This window comes from Scyliorhinus canicula, chromosome 11 (assembly GCF_902713615.1).
Source record: "Scyliorhinus canicula chromosome 11, sScyCan1.1, whole genome shotgun sequence".
In the NCBI taxonomy this organism is placed as follows: Eukaryota; Metazoa; Chordata; class Chondrichthyes; order Carcharhiniformes; family Scyliorhinidae; genus Scyliorhinus; species Scyliorhinus canicula.
The window spans coordinates 39213278-39230681 of NC_052156.1; the positions used below are offsets into that span (position 1 = coordinate 39213278).

Sequence of the window (17404 nt, forward strand, 5' to 3'; positions counted from 1 at the left end):
CATTTCCTGGACTGGAAAATGTTGGTCATGAGGAAGGATAGTATAGGCGAGGGTTGTTTTATTTGGAAAGAAGGTCGTTAAGGGGAGACCTAGTTAATGTGCATAAAATTATGAGGTATATTGATAGGATGGAATGGAATGCCTTATCCTCCTTGGCTGAATGGTCTATTACAAGCTTACGTGATTCAGAGTATGAAGGAGGCAATTTAGAATGGATTTGAGTAAAATCCTATTATTTTTATTTCTCCTTACATAATTCAGGCCTGAAAATAAGTTCCATTACTCTCAATCAAACGTCTAGAGTGACTTCATCTGCTCTACAATCGGTGTCACCATGTTCCTGCTCATTGTGACTTTCCCTAGCCACGTTTTCTTACTGTCTCTTTTTCCTCCTTCAGTGCCTCTTAAAGACCCATGTGTTCAATCCTTCTGTCTCCAACCTTAAGCTTCCCTATTTTCTACTTAACTTCTCTGCCATTCGTAAAGCAGTCATGTTGTTTCTCTACATAAGGAATGCTATAAATGCACCACAAAAACAGCCATTGACGCGGTTACATCCCAGCCTCAGCCATAGCCTTGTTAGTTCAAATCCCTTCTATGCACTGATCGGTTTTCAATCCAGGTATTGCACATTTTTCTTTAAACTTGTTTTTTCAAAACGCACCTCCCCCAGTTATGGTTAAGTCACAAGCTGCTGAAATCGGTAAACAGAAATGAAGTGCAAGCAGGAAGTGAGAAAATTCTAGCTTCAATTAATGCCTCAAAGAAGGGAAGACTTGCATTTATATAGTGCCTTTCACAACCAGCAGATGTCTCAAAGCACTTAACAGCTAATTTAAGATCACTGTTCTAATGTAGGAAATATGACAGTCAGTATACACACAGCAAACACCCACAAACAGTAATATGATAAATAACAAACAGATAATTCAAAAAAATGTTTTTTTTCCCCAATTAAGGGGAAATTTAGCGTGGCCAATCCACCTACACTGCACATCTTTAGATGTGGGGGTGAGACCCACGTAGACACGGGGAGAATGTACAAACTCCACACAACAGTGGCCCGGGGCCAGGATCGAACCTGGGACCTCAGCGCCGTGAGGCAGCAGTGCTAACCACTGCGCCACCGTGCCACCCACATGACAAACAGATAATGTCTTTTATTTATGACGGTGTCCGAGGAATAAACATTGGCCAAACCAGGGATAATTCCCCTGATCTTCTTCAAAATAGTCCAAAGAATGTTGTATGTACCCAAGCAGGCAAATCGGCTTTTGGCTTACAGTTTCATCAGAAGAAGGACACCTCCAACAATCCATTTGGTAAGCTTCTCTATGCCCAATATTCTTTATATCCATTCCAACTCACAAAAAAGACAGTGAATTCCATGATTCTGTACTTCAACTGGGGAAGATGTGCCGAAAATGGCACTGGTCTAAAATAGGTTCCACAGGATTCTGACTTTGATCCTCTTGCCTGTGTTGCTGAGTATCAATGGTATGCTCTGCTGAAGATGGATCGGCACCCGTGTTAAGTACTCCATCCCTCTAGCTCTGGAAATTGTATTGTAACCCAGGAAACAATTATGGGAAGAGTTCTCTTCTTTCTGCCGACTCTAGGAGATTCACAGAAATGGAGTGCTTAATTATTAGAGAGTTCATATGGCAATTTTGTGCTGCGGCCCTTTCCCCGCTAATAAGTGTTGATAATGTTCCTGTGATGTGCCATGTGATATTTTGCTCAATTAAAGATGCTGCATAAAGGCAAGTCTTTCTAAACTATCTTAATTCAGGTAGGATCCTTATGGACAGTAGAGGAAGGACACTTCTCAGGCTATGAGTCTGCACTTCACTCAAACCCACTGGTAAAAGGACGGCCTGCTTCTTCCCAGTATTGTGCTACAAGTTTTACAGTGAAAATACCTATTGATTTTTTAATATTGTAATTCAGGAACTGTTCAAGAACTGCTGCTTGTTGAAAAATGTGCAGTTATACTTCTTTTACAAAGTTCAAGTGTGGCTATAGAAGGTTTACTTGGAGATGGGTTACAGACAAAACATTTTTCAGCCGTCTGCCTGGGCCCAGCTTCTACTTAAAATACAAACAATTCCGGGGAAGGGTGGGTATTCATGAGCAGAAACAGGTAATTTATGAACTATGAACATAAAATTATGTACCAATGGAAATAAGCAGAGCATCGTAAAATAGCTTGTGTTGACGGGTGCTGTTGTGTTCAGTGTACCCAGAATGAGTGATTATGTATTTGAATGAAGTTTTTGTTTGTTTAGTGCAAATTACCAGGTGGTGATAATGTATGTTATGTCTGTATAAGAGTTACATGCAAAAGTATGATACAATTTACCTGATATTAAAACTATCTTTGCAATGATGTTTGTATATTAACTATTTGTCAAAATGGGACTTTCCAGTGGTGGCAAGTAGAAGATGAGTCTAACACGCCTGGTTTTCGGGGGGAGTGATTTGGGGTGGAACCTGGTTAGTTCGATGTCATAAGAGTCCCATATAAAACGAATGTCTAGAAAGTACAAAACAAGGCAGCAGACAAGTAAAGAATCATCGTCAAGGCTCAGATGCCTCTTGAACTTCATCTGCTGAGAAAATGGCAGAGGCTCCTACTGCGTCTTTGGTCACTCCACTAAGGACCAAGATGCTTACAGGCAACTTGGCGGTGGAACTTAAGAAATTCCGGCAGGCTGTCTCTGAAGACCTCGACAGAGCAATCTGAGGAGCCCTGTTACCATTCGTGTGGCCTTGACAAAAGCGGGCAATACGGTAAAGGCGCAAGGTGCGGTGCTACAGGAGATGGAGGTGTAGCTTTCGAGGCAGAGTGACCAGATCACCTCCCTGGATGTGGAGATGGCACGGATGGCTGGTGATACCAAAGCACTAAGGGCTAAGGTATCTGGAGAATCTTCCCAGAAGGCAGAATGTGGGAACGGTGGGGCTGGAAGGTCCAAATCCAAAAAACGTAATGCCGTAGAGGAGCAGCGTGGAATGGCATCCCCTCCCGAATTGGATTGGGCCCACAAGTCATTCAGTCGGAAGCCCTGTTCTGGTGAACCATCGTGTGCAATCATCGTGTGCTTTCATAGCTACCAACAAAAGGAAAGGGCTCTATGGTGGGTGAAGGACTACCAGGACTATAAATGGGAGGGCCACAATGTGGAAGCAGAGCTGGCCAAGAGGCATACAGCATTCAACAAAGCCAAGGCCACGTTGTAGAGGAAGCAATGTTCGATTTGGTGTGGTGTACCTGCGCACTTCCGAGTAATTTATGAACTGAAAGATTACTATTTTGATGCACCAGAGGAGGCAGAGGCATTTGTGCAGAAGCATGGACTGGGGTCGAACGATCTGTGTATTGGATTTATTGTGGGATGCCTGTTTGGGGCGGGGTGGGGGTGATAATTGGGATTTGTTGGGCAGTTTTAGGCACTGATATTTTTACTTTTGGTTTGTGGGATGAGTATTGTTCTTCTTTCTCTTTGGCTATTAAAGTTGGATATGGGTAGGGGGCAGGTCATTTGTTCTGTATTTACCCCGAGAGGGGGCCACCCTGCTAGCTATATTGTTAGTTAACGGGAGCAGAGTTATGGGGGTAACTGCAGCTCATATTGTGAGGATACTTTAAGGATGAGATTAGGATTTTTGTTTCTGTTTTGTTTGGGGTTAAGAATGGGGGGAGGGGAAGGTAGGGGGCCTTAGTTCGCCTTGTTACTGCTTGATGGTTTATTTGGGGGTGGTATTGATGGGAGTTGGAGTGAGTGGGGGGGGGGGGTTATTTCTCTGACTGTGGCTATAGCTTTTTCTTTGTTCTGTTCTGATGGGGGGAGGTTGGAAGCCATCTTGGGTGGGTCTGGTGCTGGCACTGAGTAGTTGCTGGACTGCCCTACATGATGGGAATGGCTGAACTCTGGGTCGGACAGGGGACGAGACAGCCCCCTATTCGGTCACTGGGAATGTAAGGGGGTTAAACCGCCAGTAAATAGTTCTAGGGAGTTTACGCACCTTAAGACTTTGAATGCAGATGTGGTATTTTTGCAGGAGATTCATTTATTGATTAAGGATCAGACAAGGTTACGGAAGGTCTGGGTGGGGCAGGGAGAGAAGAAAGACTTGCATTCATATAGCACCTTTCATGACCATGGGACATCTCAAAGCACTTTGCAATCAATGAAGTACTTATTCAAGTGGTTACTAAGTGGGCAAGAATGTAAACTGAAAGAAAAAAAGGATTATAAAAAGAGGGTGTATTATGGAACTGACAAGCTTTGTGATAGAGCAAAGCGGGTACCAACTGGAGAGTGACAGAACAGTCGAGAGCTTTGAAGAGGAAAGAGAGATGCAGGCAGAACGGCGGTGCAGTAGTTAGCACTGCTGCCTCTTGGCGCTGAAATCCCAGGTTCGATCCCGGCTCTTGGTCACTGTCCGTGTGGAGTTTGCATACTCTTCCCGTGTTTGCGTGGGTTTTCGCTCCCACAACCTAAAAGATGTACAGGGTAGGTGGATTGGCCACGCTAAATTGCCCCTAAACTGGAAAAAATGAATTGGATACGCTAAATTATTTAAAAAAATAATCGAGTTTGGCTTGCAAGTTTTTAATGTCACGAGTAAAGGGAATAATTTTCTTCAAATATTTGATGAGGCAGTAAGAGTGATTAAAGTTGTAAACATATCGGGGAGAATCTCGTACCTGAGACTAAGTGTTGACGCCAGGACAGGATCAGTCGACTTCAATGACAGTAAAACTAGTGCCGCACCTGGACCAATTCACTGTCCGTTAATGGGCTAGCACCAGACCCACGTGGAACATAATCGATTCCAATGCAAAACGGCGCCGGGTTTGCCGGAGTGCAGATAGGCACTCAGGAGGCTGACAAGCTGCAGCTGTACATGCACACTGCACTCCCCACACACAACAAGTCCGGTTTGCCGGAGTGCGGATAGGCACTCAGGAGGCTGACAAGCTGCAGCTGTACATGCAGACTGCACTCCCCACACACAACAAGTCCGGTTTGCCGGAGTGCGGATATGCGCTCAGGAGGCTGACAAGCTGCAGCTGTACATGCACACTGCACTCCCCACACACAACACGTCCGGTTCGCCGGAGTGCGGATAGGCACTCAGGAGGCTGACAAGCTGCAGCTGTACATGCACACTGCACTCCCCACACACAACAAGGTGGCAACAAGACGAGTGGCAAAGGTTGTCGGATTCCAACTGGAGACCCTGTTAGACATGGCAGAGGAGAGACAGGCAACCCAGTACCCCGGCTGGTAAGGAGGTTGACAGCCGCCGCCGTTCACTGGGCCTGGATGCATATGGCAAGGGTGGTCAGCACCATGGGCAACACCGCATGGACCAGCCAACAGTGGCGAAGGAAACTGGTCCTCAGGGCAACCAGGGGGAGTAGGCATCACTGTGCCCCTAGAACAAACCCCCATAAGCACCTATGATCCCCCCCCCCCCCCACAATCACCAGGAGGGCGGCCAAACCCCACCCTGCAGCACATGCCAGAGATCAAACCGGCCACCATGACCGGTTGCCCTGGCCACTGAAGCCACCAGCTACCCACCCACTAGTCTGCACGTGTGGAACTGTCTATCTTGGCCCCTGGGCTAAGAAATGAGACCCCACTGAGTTCTGGCTCTTCATGGTACATGTGTCATGCCACCCCCCCCCCCCCCCAACACAACTACCACCACCCCAAAGACCCCCGCTCCACAACCACGGCCCATTCACCCCCCCCCCCCCCCCCCCCCCCCCCCCAGGCCACGATGCAATCATGCAGGAGCTGCTGGTGATGAGGCGGGCCCTTCTGGTGTCCCGCAACCCCAACCACAACCACATCCCCAGGTGTCGAGCAGTGGTGACGATGATACTGACGGAAGCCATCGACCTACATCCCGTGATATCCCCCAGCTCGGTTCCGGGGAAGATACCGACTTTCCATCACAGCTGTCTCCAACACCCTCCACCATTCCAGAGACACTCACTTTGGTCAGGCACTTTATTTAAGAAGCTCCTTGGACACTATCTGATGCACACAACACACGTGCTCCAGTACATCAGATGCAGGTAGGAACCCCGAAGGGATTGGCGGTTGGAGGGCAGACCCCAGGGACTAACTGCCATCCAGATGGGTTTTGGGCTCCTGGAGCGGATGGTCCCATCGTTTGTGGAGATTCAGTGATAGCGGCATTGCTCACGCGCTGGCCGATGTGGGATTGACACAGAGGGAGGTAGCCCAGTCCTAGAGGAAGATGGCCCATTAACTGGCTGATGTGGCAAAGACTCAGAAGGTGGTGGCACATATACTGGGTGATGTGGTGCAGTCCCAGACTGAGGTGGCCCACTTCCTGTGCTCTACGGCCACGAGCATGCAGACCCTTGTGGAGACCAGAGTGGGCCTCCAGCCCCAGGTGGTGGAGGATCCTTAGGGGTTATCTCTGCTTACACTCCTGTCCCATGGAGTAGCCCGGAGGCCATTGGGCACCTAAGGGAGGAAGAGGAGATGGGGTCCGTGCCAGTGACTCCCGCAGAGTGGTGCCGGAATATAGCAGCACCTCAGACTCTCCCCTCCTGTCCCTGGTGCATCACATGGACAACGGGCAGAACAGGACACCTGGGACACCCGTGAGCAGCAACCAGGCCCATTCAGGCCCGGTCACCCACAAGATGGCTGCGGAATGACTCAGGTCACAGGATGGAGATTGCAGCAGGCCGCCTGTACTCCTGATGCACTAACTGGGGATCCACTTAGGTATCGCGTTACAGCCTCAAGGCCAGAAAAGTAGACACCAGTTAAGTTGGCACGGGTGCAGGGCACAGTATAGTGTTAGGGGCTCAGGCACAAACCTGTATGTACTTGTTCACATCACCTGTGCATAATGTTGTAACCAGGGTGATTCATTCAAGATCCAGTGCCCTTTGGGACACTATTGTTTGACCAGCCATGAGTCCACTATGGTGTCTGATGGCCTCTTTTGTCTGTAAATTGGAGGTTAGTTGCACATTCATAGCATGGCCCTGTTCTTCTGTAAATGGAGTGGGTAATCAAAGGCCAGATAGCGATGATTTCAAGTCTGGACATTGAGGGGCTGGGCGAGGCTCAGAGAGATAAAAGAATCCTGTTCGATCGGGCGGGGGGGGGGGGGGGGGGGGGGGGAGGGAGGGAAGAAGGATTTGGAGAATGATTGGGAGAGGCCATGAGAAGACTGCCACAGAGACAGGCTTTGGGACAGAGTCTGAAAGAGCTTCACATCGATTTGTCCCGGGGAAGATGGATGGCAGGTTTCGAGCGTGGCGGAGGTGGGAAGGATGGGTGACTTGTTCCTGGAAGGGAGCTTCGCGAACATGAGGGTGCTGGAGGAGAAGTTCAGGCTGGCGAGGGGGAATGACTTTCGGTACTTGCAGGTGCGGGATTTCGTACGTAGACAGGTCCCGTCCTTTCCACGCCTTCCAACAAGGGGGATCCAGGACAGGGTAATTTCCTGGGGTGAGGTAGGAGAGGGGAGAGTCTCGGATATTTATAAGGAGCTTATGGGAGCGAAGGACACAGGGACCGAGGAACTGAATCTTAAGTGGGAGGAGGAGCTTGGTGGGGAGTTGGAGGGAGGCATATGGGCAGAAGCTCTGATGAGAGTAAATGCAACCGCAACATGTGCCAGCTCGGCCTGATTCAGTTCAAGGTGGTTCACCGGGCCCACATGACGGTGGCCCGGATGAGCAAATTCTTTGGGCTGGAGGACAAGTGTGCTAAATGTGGGGGAGGACCAGCGAACCATGTCCACATGTTCTGGGCGTGTCCAAAACTCAGGGGATACTGGCAGGGATTTGCGGACGTCATATCCCGGGTACGGAAAACAAGGGTGGCGATGAGTCCAGAGGTGGCGATTTTTGGGGTGTCAGAGACCCGGGAGTACAGGAGGGGATAGAGGCCGACGTTGTGGCCTTTGCTTCCCTGATAGCCGGTGCCAAATACTGTTGGCCTGGAGGGACTTAAATCCCCAAGGACCGAAGTATGGCTGTCGGACATGGAAAGCTTTCTCGGCTTGGAAAAAATCAAGTTCGCCTTACGAGGGGGAAGAATAGGTGGGTCTATTTGCGAGAGTGGTACTGTTATTTGCACTATGTTTTTTGTAATTGGTATCTGCACACTAATGTATATTGTTACTGCTTACAATGCCAAAAATACCTCAATAAAATTGTGTGTTTAAAAAAAAAAGGAAAGAGCTTCACTACCAGCAGGAATATGTTCGGTAATGCAAATACCATTTTTGCCTACCTGTGTAAGTGGAGTTGAGGGCTGTGTGTTCATTTTACATGCTGTTTAATGGGAAATCATGTGTTGGGCTGAAGAGATACATATACGCTGTTCTTGTTAGGTTTGAAGTTGAAATATTGTTTTTCTTTCATTATAATTAAGTTTTTTTCTTAAAAATAACCAAATCCTATTTCTCGTGCAATTACTCCTGGAGCGAATCGATCTTTCCGCGCAGTCTTAAAAATAAAAAAATCTTTGCGGTTCTGGGCTAGTATCTTAGCTACTGTTGGGATCTGATCTGCCGTCCGTAACAGTCTCAAAGGGGATCATAACAATACTGATAACAGGGCCTTGATGTCTTCTGGTTGGTGTCCTGCACTCCTGCTATGAAGAACTGGTTCATACTGGATTCTGAAAGGGGACAGGGGAATCAGACGGGATCACCCACGAGAGCCATTTTAACAGCCTTAACTTTAACTCCCATCAGCATCCATCCTCACAATTCTATAAGTGCTATAATTCGGGATCAATACTCAATTCATTCCAAATTAAAATTTACTGATCTATATATACATACATACATATCATGCTAAGTTTGAAGCAACATCAGTACCCAGCAGTAACATTATTACATTATTTTTGGTCACATGTTAATGAAAGGAACAAAACTCAACAAAACTCTGTAACTGACACCTCCAGACGTAAGAATGGAATTTCAAGATCAGATGAGCACTCAACTATTTGTGCAACAAGATGACACACTGATTCAAAATGATTCTCTACAAGAATCTCTAGTTTCACAGGCCATAAAAATTCCTGCACAAGCAACATAACACTGTCAAAACAAATTTGTATTAAAATTCTCGCAGAGTACAGAGGCAGATATCTATAGTAACGATTGTTGTTCATTTGTGTTTCTTTCCATCTAGATTCAATTGTAAAGACTTAGGAAATTAGAATTAATTAGTGACTTTTGCAATAGTGCAATCTTTATGCGCAACAATGATAAATGAATTGAACATAAAAACACAAAATGCTGAATAAACTCAGCAGGGCTGTCCAATCAGCATCTTGCTCTCATGCCCACATGTCCATCCATGGCCTGCTACAGTGAAGCCCAATGCAATCTAGAGGAACAAAACCTCTTCTTCTGATTAAGCACATTACAACCTTCTGGAGTCAAATTGTGAGTTCAACAACTTAAGACTTTCCATTGCATCTTGACTCCTTTGTTATTTCTTTCTTTGGTTTGTCTCAATACAACGCCCCCCCCCCCCCCCCCCCCCCCCCCCCCCCCCCCCCTCCCCTCCCGCACAGGTCATTCGTTCTTCAGTTTTGCTTTCACGGAGCACTGCTCTTTGCTCTTCTATGAGCACATTCTGCTGTATTACATTTATGCCACTATCAGCACTTCCTTAGTCCATAATGCTACTATTAACACTCCCTTTGTCTTGTGTTTTTGACACATTTGCCAATCTCTCCCCTGTTCTGACCTATACCGTACCTCTATTCAGCACAAACTCCTCCACCCCCCGCCTCTCCAACCATACACCCTATTACATTTCTACCGTCTCCAGTTCTGAAGAGCCATACAACCTTGAAATGTTAACTCTGTTTCTCTCCCCATAGATGTTGCCAGACTGGCTGAGTTTATCCAGCACTTTCTGTTTCTATTTTAATATTCTAGCATCCACAGCATTTTTCTGTTACAGAAATTAATTGGAGGTAGCTCATATCATTCTCGTGTTATGTTATTCAAACATTCCAGTGTCTTTTTGTTGAGCCAAAGTAAGGTGAACTTAATTTCCACCTTTTCAGGTCAATATGAAAGCTGCTAAGGAATAATGTGCACAGGCCTTTGAACACAGACATGTAAAGGTGATGCGAACACCAACTTGCTTGATTTGCCGGATTATTGTGAAAAGTACAGATATCTTAACACAATACATAATTGTGCACAATTATAGGAATAGCTACCTTTATTTACCCTCTAAATGTCACTGGGGAAAATCTGCTCGGTTAACACAGTATCTCAATACGGCCTCTGCTTATCAAGTAAAGAACAAAAGCAATTATCTGGGCACAAGTCTGTGAGGGAAATTGCCCATGACTTGATCTCATTTTAGGATAAAATTTTAATGGTGAGAACCTTCACTATGAAGTAGTATGTCAACAACCTAGCTTTCAAAGTATAAGGCCAATTTTCCTTCCTTTTCCTTGACCTTCACTCCATTCTTCCAAACCTGCTTCCTCACATTCCTCCAGTGAAAATTGGCCAACAATTTGATCCCTGATTTTAATGGCGATTTTGCTTAGTGGAATCATCTATTAGCAGATGCAAGGATACCAAATAACAATTTATTTGACCAATAGTAAATATTATGCATATATCTTCAGTAGAATGTGTACGTGTGGCATTCACTTAATTGTTGTTACTTATTTTAACATCACCAGAAACTGATGCAAAAATCTACTGTTGTGAATCATTTCTCACCTGTGCTGCTACAAAAACAGTTTCTAATGATGCTGAAAGGCATTATGGACAGAGAGAAACGGCAACACAGGAACAACAAACAGTAGAATGCACGCAAGAAAACACTGCACAAAGAGCAGAACATTTGAGCATTACAGCATCCCAGTGCAATCTGATCTAAGAGAAAATCCAGGCTCTCACCCCTCAGAACAAAACTGTAGCTTTGGTTCATGTGTACTGTTACGCCCATATGCCCTCCTCATCATCCTATTGGTCGATATGTTTGAGGACATGCATGGCAGCATTGGAATGAAACAAAGAAAGGGTTAGTCAGTTTGGTGCATTAGAACATTTTTATCTCTGTTGGTAGAAATGTGAGTTTGTTTAGAATAGACAGCCTGCAGCTTCAGCAGAAAGACAAACAAACATACAGATTGTCTACAGAGACAACTTCACCCCACTGGAACCTACAAAACAGAAGGCAAAGCAAAAACAAGCAAAGAGTAACCAGAATCCATTTTATGGAAGTCCTTACCCGGTGTAATTGTTTAGAATTTTAAAGCTGCTTCTTGACTTTTGTAATCTCTATACATTCCATGATAAACAAATACTATCCTCTTAAAACAGTTTAGGGTAGACTGTGCATTTTCAAGATGCTTTCAGACATTGGCTGCAGGTCATTCAAGTTAAAAATATCGTATTGTGTACCTATGTTTTCAACCCAATTTCTGTGGAATCACAAAAAGCAAATCGGAATGGATTTTAATATCGTACATAATAGAAGAGTGATGGGGCATGCATAATATTGATGTTAAAAATAGATTGCAAGTTCAAAAATGTTTTAAATAATACTTATTTTAAAAATAGATCATTGAATTTGGTCATCTTGGGAATGAGTGCCCGGGATTAAAGTAAATAACTTGGATAGTGGAACATGTTGGTGTATGTTCTGGCCAGGCTAGATTTATACTAGATTCCTTTGGATATTTTAAAAATTCTGTTGTTTACCTGCTTAAAGTAAATATGTTATAAAATGTGAATAAATAATGCAATCGATTACATTTTGTAGGGCAACAGTACTGATTGGAAAATATCCCTGTAAAATAAAGATGGTGCCTTTTAATTTCTAATAGAGATTATAACTGTTTCTTAATAAAGGAATTCAAAATATTTTTGTTCATTCAAAATTCAACAGAGAAAATAAGTTATAATTAACATGCTGTAACATTGTCTTAAAAGTAGATTTAAAGTAGACACACCAATGTTATTCATTCCGACATATCAGTAATACATTTTGCACTTTGAAAACTTAAAGATAGTTGTGTTCCCATGGCCACCTAGGTCAAAGGTGAATAACATTAAAAAAAACACCCAGAAATTCAGATAGAACTTTAGGCGTCAATTGGTTACATCATTGCAAGGGTGGAAAAACCAATTTGAATATCCAGTTCAGCAGATTCAGCAAGGAGTCGTGTCAAAGTGCTGCCTTTAGCAGTTGACAACGAGAACTTTGGCACTTCTGGTATTTCACCAAAGAAAAATGAAGATAAATACAAACAGACTTAATCATAGCAGCATTAGGAAACGGATGACCCAGCTCAGTGCCTCTATGAACACCAAGTGCAATTATCTACTTCTGCCACTTAGCATGGGTTGCTAAGTTAATCACTTGCTTCTCGTGAAACAAGCACTGCCCATTTCACACACTAATACCTACCTTGTTACAGCCTCAGATCAGTTTGCTTTAATCTCCACTCAGATATTGCAATAGATCTTCTCTTAGGTTTGCTGATTGCAAGTCAGAGTCATACATTTGTTTTTTAAAAGGGGGATGTTTTATTTTGAAACAGCAGGAGCGCAAAATAATCTTTTCCACTTGGTCAGTGAACCAGTTACCCTTTCCAGGTACGTGAAAATTAAATGAACTAATGCTGCAATGATTATGGTGGGCCAGAAAATCATTGGGACTCCCCGCTAAAATTTGCCTGCTGTCAACCAGAACACTGGAGGAAATGGTGGAACGCAGGAAATATATTGCTCTTTTAAACATACTGTCATGTGAGAGTACCTTTAAGACATGGGTGTTTATCAAATAGCTGTAGTGGATGTACCTATAAGAAATTGGTGTTTATCAAATAGCTGCAGTGATGTCAGAGTGTGGGTGGAGCTGGCTGTCTGTCTGCTTTTAAGTTCGTTTTTAAGCTGGCAGCTACAGTGGGTGTTTAGTTTCGTTTTCAGAGTTGGAGCTGCATCCAGGCAAACAAGCTGTAATTTTGATCCCTCTCTGCATGAAAAGAATGTCTTCAGATCACTTGCTAATTTAAAAGTGATAACTGCTTTCAGTAGAGAATTTAAACCTGCTGTCTTTGTTAGTGGGTATTTGTCTTATGGATATTGCTAGGAAAGATTAAGGGTTACTTATACAGTACTGTATTCTTTGTTGGGAGTATTTGAGTTGATAGCTGCTAAGATGTTTACTGTGTGTTTATAAAATGTTAACTGGATTCATAGAATAAACATTGTTTTGTTTTTAAAGTACTTTAGATCTCTGTTGCATCACACCTGTAGAGTGGGCCCTTGTGCTCCCCATAACCAAAATCTATTAAAAGTGGTGGGTCAGGTGAACTCCATGATAACTTTTGAGTTCTCTAAACCCTGGCCCGTAATAATACAGATATGTGACTCCTTCGCCTTTTCATTTTGAAATTCTGATTAGCACAAACTTTCTCTGCAAACACAATGTTTCAAACCACATCATTCTGAAAATGCTTTATACCAATTGATGCAGCGAGGAGGATTCAGCTAAGACTAATTAAAAGGAGATGTGGGAAGAAGTAATTTCAATATTTTCAATATAAATTTCACATCAACTGAGAAAATTAGAACAAGCTGGCAAATACAATAAAGCTGATACAGCCTACAAAAACAATCTGACAGCATACAAAGACTTGCTGCCAGATTATCAAAAGGCATTTGATAAAGTATCACCATAACCATTTTACTCAGTATTAAGGGATGACCATAATGGGTACTTAATTGGATAAGGGATAGGACATAGACAGCAGTGATGAACTGACGACAGGAAAGGCATAGGTTGCTGATCTGACAAACAGATTGTTATTCGGATCTTTGCTTTTCTTGTAAACGTAAACTTGAACTTGCGTATAGTTACAAAATTTTTAAGATTGAGAATGATACAAAGCTTGTCAACATATTGGTGAGGCAAATGGAAGCAGAATTCAGGAAGACAAAGTTGTACTGGTTAGATGGACAGGCAGATGGCAAATGCAATTTATTGTTGATAAGTGTGGCATGATGCACATTGGGAGGATCAAGACGGAGAGGGTAGTATAATATAACTGGCACTATCTTGATCAGGATGCAAGGGCAGAGGAGCATGAGGTTGCATACTCACATATCTTTGAAGATGGCAGAGCAAGTTGTGATGATGGCTAAAACATATGGAATGCTTGGCTCTGAAAATAAGGGCTTGGACATTTACAAATCACTGTTTAGGTCTCAGCTGGAGCATTATGTACATATCTCGGCCCACACTTTAGGAAGGATGTCAAGGCCTATAGAAGGGTACTAATGAGGCTTACCATGATGATAGGAAGGATAAGGGACTTGAGTTTTGTGGAGAGATTGGAGAAACTGGGATTATTCTCCTTCGGGTGGAGAGGATTACGGAGGGACTTACTTGAGATATTCAAAATGATGATGGGTTCAGACAAAATAAAATGTTTCCTCTGACAAATAGGTCAGCAACAAAAAGTCATAGATTTAAAATATTTGACAAAAGAGCGAGAGAGGAAATCTGGAGAACATTGTTTTCCCCCCACAGAGTTTGTTAAGATCTGAAAGGGTGGTAGAAGCAAATTTCAGAGGAAATTTCAAAAAGCAAGTAGACATGCACTTGAAGAGGATCAATTTGAGGGAGGAAAAGCGGCGATGTGGGATTGGATGGCTCTTTCAAACTGCCAAGTAGCCTCCTTCTGTGCTGTAAGATTTTACAATTGGTTTCTGATTGATTTAATCCCACTCTTCAATTGTTCTACTGGTTTCCAGTTCCAATTTCCAGCAAAACTGTTTGTTTCTGACAGCTTTTAATCCCACTAAATTATCTACCTGGTTGAGATGTGGTAAGAAGCTGGTTACTCTTCTGCAAAATACACAGTTTTTTAAACCGATTTTCATTTAGGTTGAATTATTGAATGGGTGATGGTGCAATGATCTAAAGTGTAATTATTTTAATCTACAGGTTAAGATCGCAGCTATAGTAGACCAATCACTCCTTCAAGTCAGTCCAACCATTCTAGTAGATTGTGGAAGATCTGCACCTTAATTTAACTTACCTGCTTTTGCTCCATATTCTTCAATATTCTTAACTGATCAAGTAAATGATCAAATCTCAGATCGTGAAAATTGTGAACGCATGGATGCATAAATCTCTCTAGCTCCACCAGAGCTCCTAGTCTCTTATTTTGAGTTCCCTTTTCAGATTCACAGTGGATGACCTCAGACCTCCCCACATTGAACTTCCATTGAACCATAGAATTCCTACAGCAGAGGAGGTGGCCATTTGGCCCATTGAGTCTGCACTGATCCTCAGAAAGAGAAAACTCTCAGCTCACTCCCCTCCCATCCCCGTAATCCCATAATCCCATCTAACCTACATATCCTTGGACACTAAGGGGCAATTTAGAATGACCAATCCAACTAACCTGCACATCTTTGGCCTGTGGGAGGAAACCGGAGGACCCGGAGGAAACCCATGCAGAGGGAGAAAGTGCAAACTCCACACAGTCACCCAAGGCCAAAATTGAACCCAAGTCCCTGGCAGTGTGAGGCAGCAGTGCTAACCACTGTGTAACCTTGCTGTCCCAAAAAGTTAGTCTTCTCCTTGTAACTTCCTGTTGCCAACTACACACGTTAGTCTGCATCCTTACTTCGTATTATCTTCCAACTTGGTTACACAACACATTAATCCTTTATGGTGAAAAGTGAAGGTCTCATTTCCATTCCCAAGGGAAGATCACTTGTCACATCCTGACAATCAGAATACATTCCCTTTACCCATATTCACTGACTCCAACCACCCCAACTAGCATCCTCTGTTCTTGTTTCAGAATTATGTCAAATGCCTTCTGGAAGTATATGTAGACATTAACCATGGGATTTGCAATTTTCTTAAGCAACAGAATCTAGAAAGATTTGTAAAATTATGAAAATGTCTACAATTTGCTTATCTACCTTATGTATTTATTTTCATAACCTGTAATGAGGGTCAGGCCCTGTAGATTTGTCTACAATAATTCCCATTATTTTCCCTATCACCATTTAAAAAAAAATTTATTCCACCCATTGATACATTTTTTGGTTCTCTTGTACCAATGGCATTTTGTCCTTTTCCTCCACTGTGGAAATTGATACAAAGTACATATTTAACAAGTCTGCCAGTTCCTCATTACCCATTATAGTCCAGCTGTATCCGTCTTTAATAGGCCCACTCTATTTATCATTCTATTTCTCTTAATATGTTTAGAAAACATTTATTGTTAACCTTTATATCACATTCCTTGTTTTCATCTTTTATTACTTAATTTGTAACCCAGTGTTGGTTTTTAGGTGCTCTCACAGTCTACTTTATTTTCCTTTGCCTTGCATTTATGTAAGATTTTTCTTTTAGCTTAATACCTACTCCTTTCCTCTTTTCCTTAATAGCACAAGCCGTGCTTTTGCCTTTTAGGGGCTATCTACTTGTTTTGTATTCTACCAAATTCTTCCTTGACGACTTCCCTCTCTTTGTCTGTAGGTTCCCCCAGTTCAGGCAAGTTTGCTGTGATTAATTAATTTCTCACCCGTCAAAGTTTGCCTTAATTAAACTTTAAACCTTGTTTGTGATTCGCCCTTAAACCCAACATCAAAATCAAACCTATTATGGTCACTATTCACAAGAGGTTCACTTACAGGAATATTGTTAACACATTCTGGCTCATTACCCATCACTACACTCCTTGTATGGCCTCCCTGTTAATTCAAAAACATATTGTTCTATAAGTCACAGATACTTCTAGAAATTCAATACCTTTCTATGTTGGATATTTGGTTTCTATCAGTCTATATGATAACTAAAATCTCCCATTGTAATTACCTTGTTTTTGCTATGTTCCTCCCTGATCTCTGTTTTTATATATCTCCCAAAAATATAATTATTATCACAATGTCTGTTGAAAACCCCTACCAGTCATCCATTGTTTGCTGTTCCTTAATACAGATGGTCTTAAAGGGGGGTTGGGAAGTGGAAGTGAAGCCATTTCGGGAAGAAAAATGAGATCTAACCTACTTAAATTGATTATTTCTAATCCTGAAGCCAACTGCAATTTTCTAATGAAAGTCGCCATAGTCCCAGAGGACCACAGGCTGCTCTCCCCTTTTGAGAGAGAGAGAGAGAGAGAGAGCTGACTGGTGGTGATTTAACCCAAGGATCACCACACCTCAGGCAAAGGTTGAGAAGGCAGTGCCTTCATGGATACCCTCAGCCGGTATGGGAATTGAACCTGCGCTTTTGGCGTGCCTCGGCATCACAAATCAGCTGTTCAGCCAACTGAGTTAACCGACCCCCAATATGGTTAGATCAAAA

At 43.3% G+C, this 17404-nt stretch overlaps 1 protein-coding gene across 13 annotated transcripts in view; it reads right to left on the reverse strand.

Moving 5' to 3' along the window:
• The window catches only part of LOC119974015 (ERC protein 2), a 1008595-nt gene that overhangs the window by 193464 nt on the left and 797727 nt on the right, over positions 1-17404 (reverse strand). The window contains exon 21 of one of the 13 annotated variants that reach the window (XM_038812803.1): positions 10963-11028. The exons of the other annotated variants lie outside the window; for them this stretch is intronic. Within the exon in view, the coding sequence (XP_038668731.1) occupies positions 11002-11028 (27 nt within the window). The 3' untranslated portion in view covers positions 10963-11001. The remainder of the gene's footprint in view (positions 1-10962; positions 11029-17404) is intronic. 13 annotated transcript variants of the gene reach the window in all.